Below are 14506 nucleotides of genomic sequence, written 5' to 3' on the forward strand. Positions count from 1 at the left end.
AAGGCCCCGGGAGTGGTTGGTGGGTCCTGCCGCTGCCTCTGTTTATCGGGTGCTGAAAATGCGACCCGCCTTAGTACCAGAGTGAGCCGAGCTGGTGCGAGGGGTGTCGGAGTCACTGGGTCCTTGGGGGACCTCGACTGCAGCCCTTGTGAAGTGACAAAATACTTCAGCTGTGGAGAAAGCCAGGGATGAATAAACAAGTCATAAGTGGCGGGAGTCTTTTATTTTACCTCAGCCTTAAGCATTGGCTCTTGATCAACTCATGGTTCCCAAGATAGCTTTGTTAACAGTGGAGGGAATGAAACAAGACCCGAGATAGTTCCCACCCCCCTAGTAAGTGCACGGCTGTATAAGGAAATCAGTGTAATTATTTTGTAGTTATTGGGGCATACACATCAACTATTGTAACTAAAAGTAAGATGCTGTAACAAACAGGAGACGGGGCTAGATTATTTCGAATAAGATCTATCAATCAAAGATCAAATCCAAAGATCACACTAGGGTTAGATTAGAAAGTAGGATTTAAAGGGTGCAGTAAAACAGCAGGATGATCCAGCATATGAAAGGGATATAGGATGTAGATGAACCTGACAAGACAAGTCACAAGTGTCCTACATCAGGGAAGTGACCCAAAATCCAGGACAGCAATTACAGCTGACCACCTGTAGCTGATTAGCCGCTTTGCGTCTTGAGAGACTAGAGAGAGAAAAACCCAAGTAAAATCCTCTCTTACCTGTTTGATCAAAACCAGGAAAGTGGCCTCATTCATAATGATTAACTCAGAATTAATTTTACCTGTTCCTTCTTCCTTCCCCAAAGAAGGCTTATGTAGCCTTCTACAGACCCTAAGTAATGCTTGTTCTTTAAATAAGAGATTTTTGTAAGTTTAGCTTGCATAATCACTCAGTTTCAATTCCAGAAGCCTTCATATGGTTAGTCTTGCCCGTCTTTTCTTTACTTCCAGGTTTTTACATGGCTCTTCTAAAGCATTTGCTAACTCCCTGTGGAAACCATGGTGTTGCTAATTAAAATCCAGAAAGAAACTTCATAGTTTAGTGTTGTACAGTGGCAGGTCATGTTGATGCCTTTCTAAGTGCATTTCTTTCATCAATTTCATTTTAACAGAACATTTCTGATATCTTGGTATATGAAGCCAGTGCTGATCTATAATCAGCAGTTAGAGGTGGTGAAAACCCTGGACAAAGCTGCTATTGCTCTGCCAAAGAAAGCAAAACTAAGGTAGGAATTTGCTCCTGGCACTCTGATCTAGGCATATATTACTGCAACAGCAAGAGTGTAACACTAAAAAGCAAAGTATTTTTACAGTGATTTACTCACTGGCAGAGAGGTGGCAAATCTGGAAGATGCTGCAGTACAGATCTGAGCTGGGAAGCACTGTGTAAGGCTGTACAATTAATAAGTTGTACTGAAGTCCAATCTGGAAATTAAATTGGAGTTTTCAGTATTTTAAGTTTCACCTTACTCAGTTTCATTTCCTTTGCCCTAAGAAACTAAAAAAACCACCTTTTTTCTTCCTAATTCATTATTACTGAGTTACTAATCACCTTAGTTAAAATTTACTCAAACTAATGGATTGCACTAAGCTGTATAGACTATTAAAGCTCTACCTAAAGCTTTAAGTGGTGCATTCCTTTATGCAAGAACGAATTTTTTCCTTCAGGACCTAACCTATAAAAACTGTGTTAGTCTGACAAGGAACTCCAATACCAAATACCTACCAGCCTTCTTTTATAGGGAAATATATACCTCTATTTTAAATTTAAATATAAACCAAATTTAAATCTAAAGTAACAGAAAAACACTAATTTTGTAATTGTATTAAAAACTCAAAGCTTTATCATTTGCTTGCTGTACTACAGGAGTAAATAGGTCTTGCTTGTCTTAGAAATGAGCAGTTTGCTTACCAATACTGCTGCACAAAAATTGACAAGGCAAAGTGAAGTTCAAGTAATACAGTAATTCACATTGCATTCCAAGTATTATTTTCAAATACACAGAGAGTTACCAGTGATCTTTCTGTTTCATTGAGCATTTCTACTCATCATTGTTACTGACTGCTAGCTCAAAGCAAGCACGGAAGCTGTTCTGAAGTTTGTGATAGCACATGCAAGACTTCACCTTCTAACACATTAATCTCATCCTGAGAATATTTTTACAGCCGAGGTTCTGCAAGCCTTGAGCATGGGAAGTTCTTCAGCATCAGCCCCAGAGGTCGCTGCTCATTTGACAGCTCCCATCGTATCATCACTGCTGAAGATTAGAAGGTAAGAAAGGTCTAGTTTCCTACCTGGGCTTTAGTAATGGATTAGGTAGCACGGTATGAATTGTTTTGGTGGATGACTCAAGGTTAAGACTGAGATGTGGATCACTCATGAGGCTCAGGCTGGGTGGGGAAGGCAGAACAGATTATCTGCCTGGATTCTGAAATTTTCAGCTTTGCTGTCTTACGTTGTGTGGTATTCTCTAAGTAGCTCTGGAGCTAGATTAACATGGAACAAGTTCCCTGAGACTTGCACAGCTGTGTTTGCAAGCCGAGCTGTTCAAGTGTGCTTGCATGTGTAAGAGACTTTACTTGCTGACTCTGTTAACTTGAAGGGAAGTGTCTGCTTGAGGAGGTTACTATCATGCTACGGAAACCTCACTCTTGCTAATCAAAATCCTGGAAGAAACTTCATTGTTTAGTGTAGTGTTGTCATGGTATTTGTGATTCCGAGTGCATTTATTTCATAAAAATTAACACAGCATTTCTGGTAATGTGACTATATGGGATTAATGGTGACCTGTAATGAGCAGTTAGTGGTAGTAAGTCTGGAAAGTGCTGCCAAGAAAAGGGAAACTAAGGCATGAATTGCTTCTGGCACTATGATCTAGGGTTATACTGCAGCAGCAAGAGCTTAACACTAAAAAGCAAAGCAATGTCTAGAGCTATGTACCCAAAGGCAGGCAGGAATGTCATACTACACAGATTGTATACTGCTGTATAAAACAGCTGTTGGTAAGGCTGTAAGTGTTAATGAAAACTTTAAAAGACTCAAAATCTGCACATCAGCTGTGTGTATTGTATATCATGTTGTCTCCAAACTTAACAAAGATTTTAAAAACTTAATGAACAAGTTTACTAGCGACATGCTCCACTTTTTTTTGCCTTCTAATAGAACCTGATCTGCCACATTCATTTAAAACTGGAAAATTAGGAAAGAATTACTAGTTGGAGTATTCTAGGTTGACGGCTATCATAACTTCATGATGACATGAAAATTTCTGTATTTGTAAATTGCAGTTTCTAATCATCATATTTGAGAAGCTTTGGACTATGATCTGTATATAACTGATGCAGTAGCATCTGTTTGAATTTGCACACACAATACTCCCCCCCCTCAAATTGCTGAAAGTTAACTATTCTGCTGATTGCAAAGGGATGTTAATTCCTAGCCCAATTACACCACACTATCTGCATCACTTCACATGGGGTGCTGCACAAAAAGATGCCGCAGTTAGTGTCAGGGTCTCTTGTAGCTTCCAATTTGCTTTTCTTGATGATGGCAAGAGATCGGCCGCCTACTAGGCAGTGCTGGCCCTGCCTCCTTGGAAGAGAAGGATCTAGCGCCACAACCACCACCAAAGGGTAAAAGTTACCAGGAAGCTCTTCCCGCATTGCAAATGTGAAAGCATCTAGACATAGTATGCTTGTTATTTGCTTGTAATTTTCAAGACAAAGCATTGGCCCATAGTACCATTCATAAAATGGTGCTTGAGTCCTGCAGACTTAAGTAGCTGTGGCAGGACTTTGAGAGCTTTCAGAAGAAACATATTTATCAAGTCAGCTTGCGAATTTGTCTTTCCACTTTTTAAGAGCTTGTTCTTTTCACAACCTGTATTTCCCTTACAATCTATTTTAACTCTTCAGGAGGATACTCCCTACCTTTCATAGAGGGCAAACAGCTGAAAATTCCTTTTCTCTCAATATGAGTATGTATATATCTGAAATGTTTAAATGCCATAAAACAAAGGAGAGTTTCAACCTTCAAATATTAAAATTCATCATTGTGAAATTACTTCAGTTTTAAGTAATTAAAAAAACGCCAAACGATGAGGGCTAGCCATAAGGGATTAATGATCCAGGATCATTAGCATGAGCAGAAGTGGAAATTGTGAAATGTATATGAATCAGTGATTTATGTTTGACTACCTTCTCTATGGCTGGACCTAAATTATCTATTAGAGTATGCTGCTGATCCATTTCAGAGCCTGCAGAAGTGGTTTCTTTGTATGGAAATGAAAATGTGAGAATTGGAAATAAAAAATGGGTGTAATTTCTATATACTTGACCCTACATAGCACTGAGGCTTGCAGCTGAAAAAGGCAACCGGAACGTGCTCCCAGGTCCAATAGTGCAGATCCAGCATTATGTCTTCAGTGTGCAAGAACATTATATTAGTATTATAATATGAAATGTATAGATACAAATGAAAAACAAAAAGTAAAACTTTTACAAAATATTATTCTGAATCATTGTATATACATTATACATATTATACATGGATGTTATATGTCACGTCTCCAAGTTTAGACACAACAGTTCCAGCAATGTCTTTCTGTGTTATTCTTGTGTTTTCAATTGTGAGTCATTCTTGCATCTGTATTATATTATTATTCTGGATTAAAGAAGAAATTAGGTACGGGATCTTGTTTAACAAAAATATACTAAATACAGTGCCTGTCCAATTTAGATTTTTCCAAAAGGCTGGGGCAGAGAGGGATTATTTAGAAATTTACCAGACCAAGACTGAAGATTTGCCAAGTAAAATAGCTGTATAACAAAGGCTAGAGTGTATCATGAGAATACTCTTCAGATTTATAATAGTTACATGATGTGCTTACGGTTTTTTTTTAAGGAGAAACAATTATACAAATCAAACAATTGGTTCTTTTTAGTCCCATGGTGCTTGTATTGCAAATAAGGAGGGATGCTGGAAGTTTAACTTTTTTTTTTAAACAAGAATTCCTTTTCAAAATGAAGGTTATACAACTGGTATAATTTTGAAAAATAGAGGTGAAGAGTTAGAGCTGAAGACAGTTTGGTCCCTGAGTAAATATCTGGAAAACAACTAAAGTCTATACAATTGTTCCAAAGGCCACCTTTCCCCATCACTATCAACAGACACATTAATTTTTGAGTTGTAGGCACAAGCCACCACAAGTAAAGCATAATCCTTAAATTGGCTCCTCATCATTCCAGTTCAGGCCAGGCCTTTAATTAAAGGGCTCCTCCTGTTATACACCATTGAAATGAATGTAAACCTTTCTTTTGGTTATGGACCTGCTTATGCTCTATGTCTTGTACATCAAAAAGTTTTCAGTGGGTGTAGAAACCCTGTAACAAAGATAGATTATCATGATACATAATCCTTTCATAACAAAGTGGGACATTTAGTTGGTCTGTTGTTTGCAAGAAGTGGCTGACTCCCCGTTTCTTTGAGTTTCTGTCCACTTTGAAGTGTCAGTAATGCTGGAGCAGAGAGGTGATGAGCAGCTCCTTTCAGCTGATGAAAGTTGTTAATATAGCTGGCAATCAGTAGAGTGATCTCAAGAATCTATAACAGGAACATACAAAACTCTTTGAAACATACAGTGATGTGTTTTGACTGCTGAAAAAATAGCTAACTTTTTAGCAAGTGACAATCATCATCAACTGGAAAAGTACTTGTACTTTATCAAACAAATTAATGATGGGGAGAGAGCAGATGCCTAATAGAGCTTTTTTCTATTGCTCCTTGCCAATAATGTAATGTTATTCCCATCAGTATTCTGGATACTTTGTCTTCCACAGTCTTCAATGATTCAAACAGAAGCTAGGTTTCACTTTGAGAGAGATTTTGAAGTCCGAAAGATGACACTCTCAGAAAAAACTTTCATGATGTGTTCCCTCAATTTTGCTAGAAAATATCTAGTGCTCAAAAAACTAAAGACGCAGGGTAGGTAAAAGGAATAAAGACTTCTGGGTGTTTTTTACCATATTTTCTCTTTGCAATCCACACAACCTTGCCTATAAGGGCACAATCTGAGGGAAACTTGAACAGATGTATTTTACTATGCGTATTTGTATGAAGAGTCGCGTTTTGACCCAAATTTATATGTGGAATTTTGTATTCTGTTTCATAAATTGTTCTGACTAACAGCAAAAGACTTAGAAATCTTTGCTTTTTAAAAAAATATAGTCAATCTTACCAGTGAAGGAGAGAATCTAGATTTGAAAAGCATGAACAGTTTGTTTACCAAAGGTAAAAATATCCTAGGATTTTGAAGAAGTGACTGATCTTTCAGGTCTTGTGTTCTACAATTCCACTGTAGAAAACAAATGTACCTTCTTAAAAACGATCTCTGGTGCTGATCAAGCAAACAGACTAGTTTTTAGGTACTGCATATACTTCCTGTCCTTAGTAGCCTTCTTGTCCTTCTAGGAAAAATTTGGAATGTTATAGACAGTAACACGAAAAGAAAAGGAACACATCACTATTGTCACTGTTAGCTCTTACATTACTAATTGTTTCGCTCTCTAAAACCATCTGGCAAAAGTCAATAATCTGAGAATGCTAGGAATAAAGAAGGTGTTTCATTTTTCACATCTGTTAAGGATTACCCACTAGAAAAAGTAGAAAAGTAGCAGATGGTGGGAAACTATTTCAGGTAATATACCAACCTTTGGTTTTGTCATGGCAAAAAGGTGTTTTTCAGTTGATTTGTCCTTTGTCTGAGCATTGTTAACAACCAACATAAAATCATCTTGATAGCCTCCGAAAGTCATCAGACTCTTGTATGTGTATGTAACTGTTAATCGCTTAAAAAAGAAAACCAAAAAAACCCAAAATGCAAAGCTGTAAGCGGGACAATGCAGGAAAAGCAGATTATGAGAAATACTTCTTTTAAAAATATAATTACATGTGTATTTTTCAAAATGTTGTTGTTAGCCTCTTATGAATCTCAAAATTAATTGTAGATTTTGGGATAGCTTCATTCAGACCTTCACTATGAGGAATTTCCATTGCAGATGATAACTCTTCTAAGTTTGACCTCTGATTCTATCCCAAATTAATTAGATCAAAGATATTATAAGCAGGTTTCAACTCAAGTGTGTGATTCAATTTACACAAGCCTTGACTGACTTTGAGAGAAGTTAATCGTAGGAATTCCATTTGAAATTGAAGCAGTGTCTAAATAAATTAAATGGCAGTGTATGAAACATCTAAAGGAATTTAACTCCAGGACTTCTTTTTGTGCAGTGATGTAGTTTACATACACACAAATGAAATTAAATTCTGTTCTCTTTTCTTCCTATCTCTGATGAAACATAAATGCTCTTCAAGGCTCCTCTGCTTCCAGGCCTCGGCTCTTATTGTTCAAGGTTCAACGCCATACTAGTGACCTCTGAGCCTATGATTAGCATTTAATTTATCTTTACGACTCATATTAATGTGCTACAGAGGTCCACATTTAAAAATTATTGGGAGATAATACCTATACAATAACTGACTTAACATCCTTCAGTTACTAAACCTCTTTTTGCCCTTACTTTGAAATAACGTTTTCTCTAACTAACCATTGCAACATCATTTCTGATACCCTTGATCCTTCCTACAGAAAATCAGAATATTCCCTGGAAACTGAGCATTTCTTGAATGGCAAGTAAGGCCTGCTGATATTGTAAACTGGCAGTGCTCTGCAGAAATGCCATAGCTAGCTCTATGAGTAGATAGTGTTTATAGAGCTTTCTGCAGTCTGATGCAAGCTCATTTTGCTTGTTCTCTGAAGAGCTGCTGTTTGCTCTCCTCATGTTCTTTGTTTTATTATTTCTTCAACTGCACAGAAACGTAATGAAAAGACCCATATCAGTACAATTATAAAGTTGAGATTTTAATTTTCTGATATTCAGTATTAGCACTTGCTAATAGCACCATGCCATTCTGTTTCTTTGCGCGATATAAATTAAAGCAGGGATCTTCTCAGGCACTGCTTTTTTACACTGATTACCATGAATCGTTTTCTGTGAAAACTTTTATTGCAAATCAAAGAAAAATCAGAGCCTAAAATGACATAATTAAATAACACTGGGTTATATTACCTACTATTAAACAAAAATAATACAATGAAAATAACAATCTTTTAAAGTAACTGCTCTTTGCAGAGTGTACGTATTATGAATAATAATGGAAAATGAAGTCTCCAGGAAAAGAAAATTAATGTTATTGTAAGAACTGTAACTATGGATCTCCTGACATCTGAATGATTAAAACATTAACATTTCATTAAAAGATATAAAAACTGTATCTGATAAACAAAAATAAATTCTGTACAAAGAATTCATTACTTATTTCTATTATTAGTGCTACTATAATGATGATAACATTAAAGCGTTTTGAAAGGAATGAATTTTTGCTTTAAGAGAAAGACTAGATAACTTAGTGTGGAAGGCTAATGCCATCTTTTATGTAGTATGGTGGTGAATCTCTCCATATACTCAGTATTAAAATCTACTTTGACCAAAATTCAAAAAGAAATTTCACTTACCATAGAGCTGTAATCTAGGATGCTTATGCCGTCTTCATGTACAGCAAACCATATGAAGGACTTCTCAACTGAGGATGTTGCTAGAGGCTACAAAGAGAAATGTTCTTTAATTACTACTTCAAAATGAGGCAATATGTAAATAATTATTAACTCTCAGCTATTATAGAGCTCTCTCCAGCCACAGATTTTACTGAGGTTTACACTGTGAGGGAACTGATGTAAAGGATTTGAAGTAGCTGCCCAAAGCCTTGTAGGCAGCCAGTGGCAGAACTATGAACTCAACCTAATACTCTTGAAGCCTCCCCCGGTGCTTAGTCCAATGAAATGTATAGTCTCATTAATAAAATAAAATAAAAAAAAAAGGTCAGGTGTTTTAAAGTTTGTTCACTAGCATATATGTCTACATATGCAAAGAACAGAGTGCTGATAAGCAATTTTATATATATATATGTGTGTGTATATATATACTGGGATTACCTAATAAAACATAAGGGGTGAGGTGATAGTTCTGTTTAACATAGCTGTTACTTGAATCAAGAGAATTAAGATACTAGTGGTTTAAGAGAAATTGAGAGAGGCCAGCACAGAAGGGCGTGCCCTAAATACCCTTAACAAAATTTAGTGTTTTGGCAAGGTTCAGCTTCCATAGCCAGTTAATGATGCCTTTTCAATATTCTACTAGTTATCAGGTAAAAAAAGTCTGAAACAAAAAGGCTATCTCAAATTAAGATACAAGAAAATGAAAAGATACCACCTAGATTAATAAAGTAATGCAAGCAATAAGTGTATTGGAAAGTTACTGTTATGGTATACTTAGTACTCTGGCTATCACATTGCACCAGTATATGGCTTAAAAAACTTAGTAATTTGACAAGAGATGCAATCAGCACATGTATAACCCACTCATTTTCAACAAAAAGGTATTACTATTTGCAAATTATATTTTAAAAAACCCACCACTCAAACTCAGTAAAGTTTCTTACTTTTGCTGCAAACAATTTAGCACCAAAGAAAGACCATTTTCTGACTACAGTGAGATAGATGCGCACACAGTCTGCAGCACTGTGCCCCCGGAGAGCCATCCATCTTGTAGACAATCGCTGACAAAGCTGTCTGTTGAAATGAAATATGTAATTTAGTTATTGAAAGGAATTTAAATGCTTACCCATAGAGAGTTTAACAAGCAAAAAAATTTCCATTTGTTAAAATGATAATTTAAATTAATACAACAACTATCACTTTATACAGTATTAAATAAATCCAAAATGTCATTTAATATTTTTATGCACATGAAAATGACGAAGCATCTTCTAATGTCTGCAACATTATGATTAAATATTGATGTAGCAGTTGCAGCATAAAGGGAAAAAAGTCTAGTACAGCTTTTAACGTGTCTCTACAGATGATCAATCTACGTTTATCAATACTCAACAGCTATGCCAGTTGTCATTCCAAAAATCCATCCAGCTTAGCACATACCTTTAGCTGTGGCTAGTAGTAGATGTGGAAGATACAGCTTAAGACTACTCTTTTTTAGTGTATCTGGGCGCTGCTACCAAAAAGGGTGCTTCCGATGCATGATACGTTCACACTGGCTCTTTTCTTTTGTGGCCCCATGATGAGCTGGTTCAATAAAATGATCCTGTGGAAAACTAATCCTCCAAAAAAACCCCCCCCAAATCCCAGAATACCTTTCTAGCACATTGACTTGCAGGAATGACTCACCTGGCAGCCACAAGATTACTAGATGCAGCCCAAGAAAAGGGAGGGGGAATGTGTAGTAAAGGGAGATCTTTCACTTGCAGCTTACTCTTACTGAAGTTTATGAAGTCAAACTGCACCCTTAGCAAAAGAATACAAGAAACAGGGCAGGTACAGAGTGATTCTTTCCCTGCCACAGACCTCCAGCTCTAGCAATTGGTAGTTTAGGGACTACTTGAACAGTTCAACAGGTGTTTGACTTAATCCTCCATGAGTTAGTCTAATCTAGGATCTCTTATACTTTGTTCTTTGAAATTAATTGCATAACTTTCTATTTGTTGTGCGTATACTTTTGAATGTCCCTATTATCTTCTGATAATAATGTTACCTTGTGCATATGATAATAGCTTTTAACTTTCTCAGCCCTGTAGTGAAGAATGAGGAAAACATTTCTGTGATGTTTATTGGACTTCAAAATTGCTATATCATTGACTTTGGATAATTTATCACACTGTTCTGCTCTTCTTTATGTTAATAGGTGTTGATTGAAATGATTTGCAGATTGTTCATTTTAAATGAAGTGATACCTTACTAGCAAGTCCGCTAAGTTAATGTATTGCCAATTTGACTGGCTGCCAGAGATTGCACATTTGAATAGCAAACACTCAGATCAGATCCTCATGTCCTTTACTTTCAGTAGTTCTTTAGTCTGTGCACAGACTTAATTTAGATTTGCTGAATAAGAAAACTAAGAATTTCAAAATCGCTGCGTTTTGTAACACTATGTAGTAACTTGTACAGTTTTTGCTGGAATGTGTGCTTAATGATGGTCCTCTGTTTAGATTAGAAATATACAGAGGGAATGGCTTCTTCAGTTTAGCAAGAATATGAGTTTCAAACACAGGTTTAGGCAAATACGGCTTAACAGTAAGTTGTACCTAATGACAATTTAAAACCTCCTCATTTCACTCCTAGATTTTTAGAGCATATGAATCGCAAAATACATCTCACCTTAATTGTTCCTCTGAACAACCATGCCTGTATCTCTTAGGGTAGAATCTCTCCAAAACTTGTTTTAATGTTTGATTGGACTTGGACTGGGAAGTGACTTGCCCTGCTGGAGTTGAGAAAGGCCGTTCAAAATCTCCAATCTCTACCTAACGGAAAGACCACAAAGAAGAACATCTTTTGTTACTCCAGAGTAATTTTCTAGCTGGGTATTATAAGCTATCTTTTCCTCTGTCTTACCAAGTATAAAATGAGAAACAGTTTGTCAATTAATATATATTTTTCATTGATATAAAAGACATGCAAGTAATTTTATTTTTCTTATTTTATATTTACCATGGAAAAAAGATAAATATCAAGTATAAATTGTACAAATATAAAACTTACTAGTTCTGCTCTGAGATTGCTATTATCTCCAGCTGACACAAACCGGTTTAGATTTATTGAGTAACACCATCAAATAACTTTCTCAATAACCTTCCCTTGAGCCTTTAATTTCTTAAAAATAAAACAGATCTTATCAAGACCATGTCTAGTAAAGGAGTCTTAGGCTGTCATTAATCAGCTGTTACTTTGGCGTATTAACTTGCAGAAATCACGTAAGGAATAGTGAATGAAGAAATGGTACATGATTACATGATATTTAATCAAAGAGGGCCTGACTGTGCAGGAGGTAAAGCACATTTTATCCGTACTGGTGCCAACAGCAGCATATGCTGTAAAGCATTTCCACTGAAGTACAGAGTTAGCCTTACACAAAGATTCCAGACCAGTCTTTTTCCTGCACTATCACGTGTAAAAGGTGGAGGTCACTTGACTGTCAAGCAATCCTGGACCAGTTTCTTTATTCAAGTTTTTCATCTGTAAAACTGCTGTGCGAGTCATTAATGCACAAGGATTACCTGAGCTAAAAGAGCTGTCAATTCCATCGCTAGTTCTTTGTTTACAGGGAAGAGTCCATTGACTATTTGATCGTTTGTCTGATATACTAGCAGCAGCTTCTCTCTGTCTGTCTCCCCATGGACTTGAACTGAAAAGTAAAGCCTAGAGAAAAGACAGAAAGTTATTAAAAAAGGAAGATAGGGAAATGCATTAGCCCTGAGGATTAGCAGTATCTGCTCTGAATGTGACATGTTTACGTCAGCGTCAAACCACATTAGCAGAGCAACACTTGTACTTGAACCAGTGAGCAAATATTTAACTTGAGTCTTCTGAGTTCAGTGTTGCTTTTTTTTTTTTTTTTGGCAGCCCTGCTCACCTCTTAAGAACTAGAAAAAATAAACTATACGGTTTTTTTAAAAAATTCTCCAGTTACACCTATTTACTATTTTTGTTGCAAGCTTTGAGTCAGCCAATATTTTTCAGATGAAGAAACTCTGTATAAATTAAAAACAAATCTTGGGACAAAGCAGAGATGTTATACTTGCTATACAAACCTATTTTTGTAAGTAAGGCGGACAGTCCTTGTGCCTTCGCATTTCCCAGGGTGTTGTTCTTTGGAGGCTTGCTCCCATTTTGAAATAATGTCACAGATCTAGAAGGAAAGCAATAAAAAACTGACTTTGCCATGTATTCCTCATACCTTTGAATGGAAATTGTCTGCTTATTTTAATATCTTTTACCTATTACATATCAGAAACATACATAGTTTGAATTTTTAAACTTACTGAAAGATAACTTTACTTGCATTTCTTAGTTGGCGCATTTAATAATTAACATTTTTGTTGTTTGTTTATCCTGCAACACACACACTCTACCTTTGGAAACAAGCCATAACATGCTTATATGGAAAGGCCAGGTACTTGTTTTAGCAGCAGCCAATGAATGTGTAATTATACAGAGTAAGTTGTTATATAATTACTCAAATGCCTTTGATCTCTGCCTTCCCTTTCTGCTGCATGCTGGAGCTTTTCAGGTCCTTTCTAGTAACTGCTGTAAAGTTTGTAAGAAGTTTGTTATAAAGTGCAGCAAGAGTGGTTCACAACAAGTGGTGTAGGTGGGCAGATGGGGAGGAGGTGGAATGGAGGTCCTGGGAGCCCTGCTGGGCTTCATGTCACCGTTCCTTCATAAAAGAGCCTTCCTGGAAGCAGTAAGGTGACCAGCTTCTGAAGTTGCATTTACCAAGAAAATAAGTACATTTTTTATACATTTTGCTTCCCATATGGTTATTATTCTAGTAGGAGAAGAGAGCTGATCATGATGACCCTGCTTTTCTTTGTCACTATGGCCTGGTTGTACCGCACCTCGTAACTCGATGAGCAGCTGTGAACACTGGCTGAAGGGTGCTAAAGAACCACTTGATAGAAGCACAAAAAATTCATTATTCATTAGTTGCTAAAAAGCTTGAAAAATATCTAATATTTTATTTAAGTATAGATTATATTGCATTTTGCCAATCTTTACTGCAAAGAATTTAATTTTAGCAATAGAGGGAACTAAAATTCAGAATTCAGAACAATGGTAAGCCAAACGTTGGAAATTTCCTGAACTGAACCCTAATTATTCTATATTTAGATAAAGAACCCTTTCTTTTTTTCCTTCCCCAGGATCTCCACCGCAGTATGAATGACTTTTTGGACCTCAAATGGTCATCTTTAGGAGCTATTAAAGAAATGTTAACTGAAATCTCTAAATGCATCGTGGACTGCAGTTGCTTTTTAGTTTTAAAGGACTGTGATTAGTAACAGCTTACTTTCTCTTTTTTAACCCAGCTGCTACTTCTATGAATAATATCAGTTGCCTAGACAAAGCTTTTAAATATAGTTTGCTGAATGAATTTCAGCAATTGAAAAAGCAATGTTTTTTTTTTAATCTTTCCTTTTATGTTATGAGGAAAAAAACTTAAAGACAGTTTTCAGTCTGAAAAATTTTTTCCTTTACATTGTCTGAAGAGAGCTCTGTAAAACGAAGATGTTTTGTTGTTTTATATGCAGAGCTCATTAAAGGTTTTTGTCTACCTTGATGTTTCCTTGAAGACAGTGCTCTATGTCCTTGCCAGAGGGATCATCAGAAAACAGTGCAAATCCTGACTGAGCTGGTTTCCTCATTCCTGTATCCTGGTTCAGGGTGTTCAGAAATTCCTCCACTGTGGTAGAGGCATCAAACCCAACAACCTAAAAAAGCAGCCAAAATGTATTTTGCTATCAAACTTATTAAAAAACCCCACCCCCTTGCCCCCCGCCCCAAAAAATCTAAGATATTGAAGGATAAT

General features: G+C 36.4%; 1 protein-coding gene across 1 annotated transcript in view; it reads right to left on the bottom strand.

Moving 5' to 3' along the window:
* Positions 1–5215: 5215 nt before the first annotated feature.
* Positions 5216–14506, bottom strand: part of PLEKHH2 (pleckstrin homology, MyTH4 and FERM domain containing H2) — a 52061-nt gene continuing 42770 nt past the window's right edge. Inside the window, exons 22-29 of the mRNA XM_009278406.2 lie at positions 14253–14408; positions 12732–12829; positions 12198–12339; positions 11299–11444; positions 9570–9699; positions 8587–8673; positions 6722–6859; positions 5216–5615 (exon numbers count right to left, since the gene is read on the bottom strand). Of these exons, the coding sequence (XP_009276681.1) occupies positions 5433–5615; positions 6722–6859; positions 8587–8673; positions 9570–9699; positions 11299–11444; positions 12198–12339; positions 12732–12829; positions 14253–14408 (1080 nt within the window). The 3' untranslated portion in view covers positions 5216–5432. The remainder of the gene's footprint in view (positions 5616–6721; positions 6860–8586; positions 8674–9569; positions 9700–11298; positions 11445–12197; positions 12340–12731; positions 12830–14252; positions 14409–14506) is intronic.

This window comes from Aptenodytes forsteri, unplaced genomic scaffold (assembly GCF_000699145.1).
Source record: "Aptenodytes forsteri isolate BGI_AS27 unplaced genomic scaffold, ASM69914v1 Scaffold130, whole genome shotgun sequence".
NCBI lineage: Eukaryota > Metazoa > Chordata > Aves > Sphenisciformes > Spheniscidae > Aptenodytes > Aptenodytes forsteri.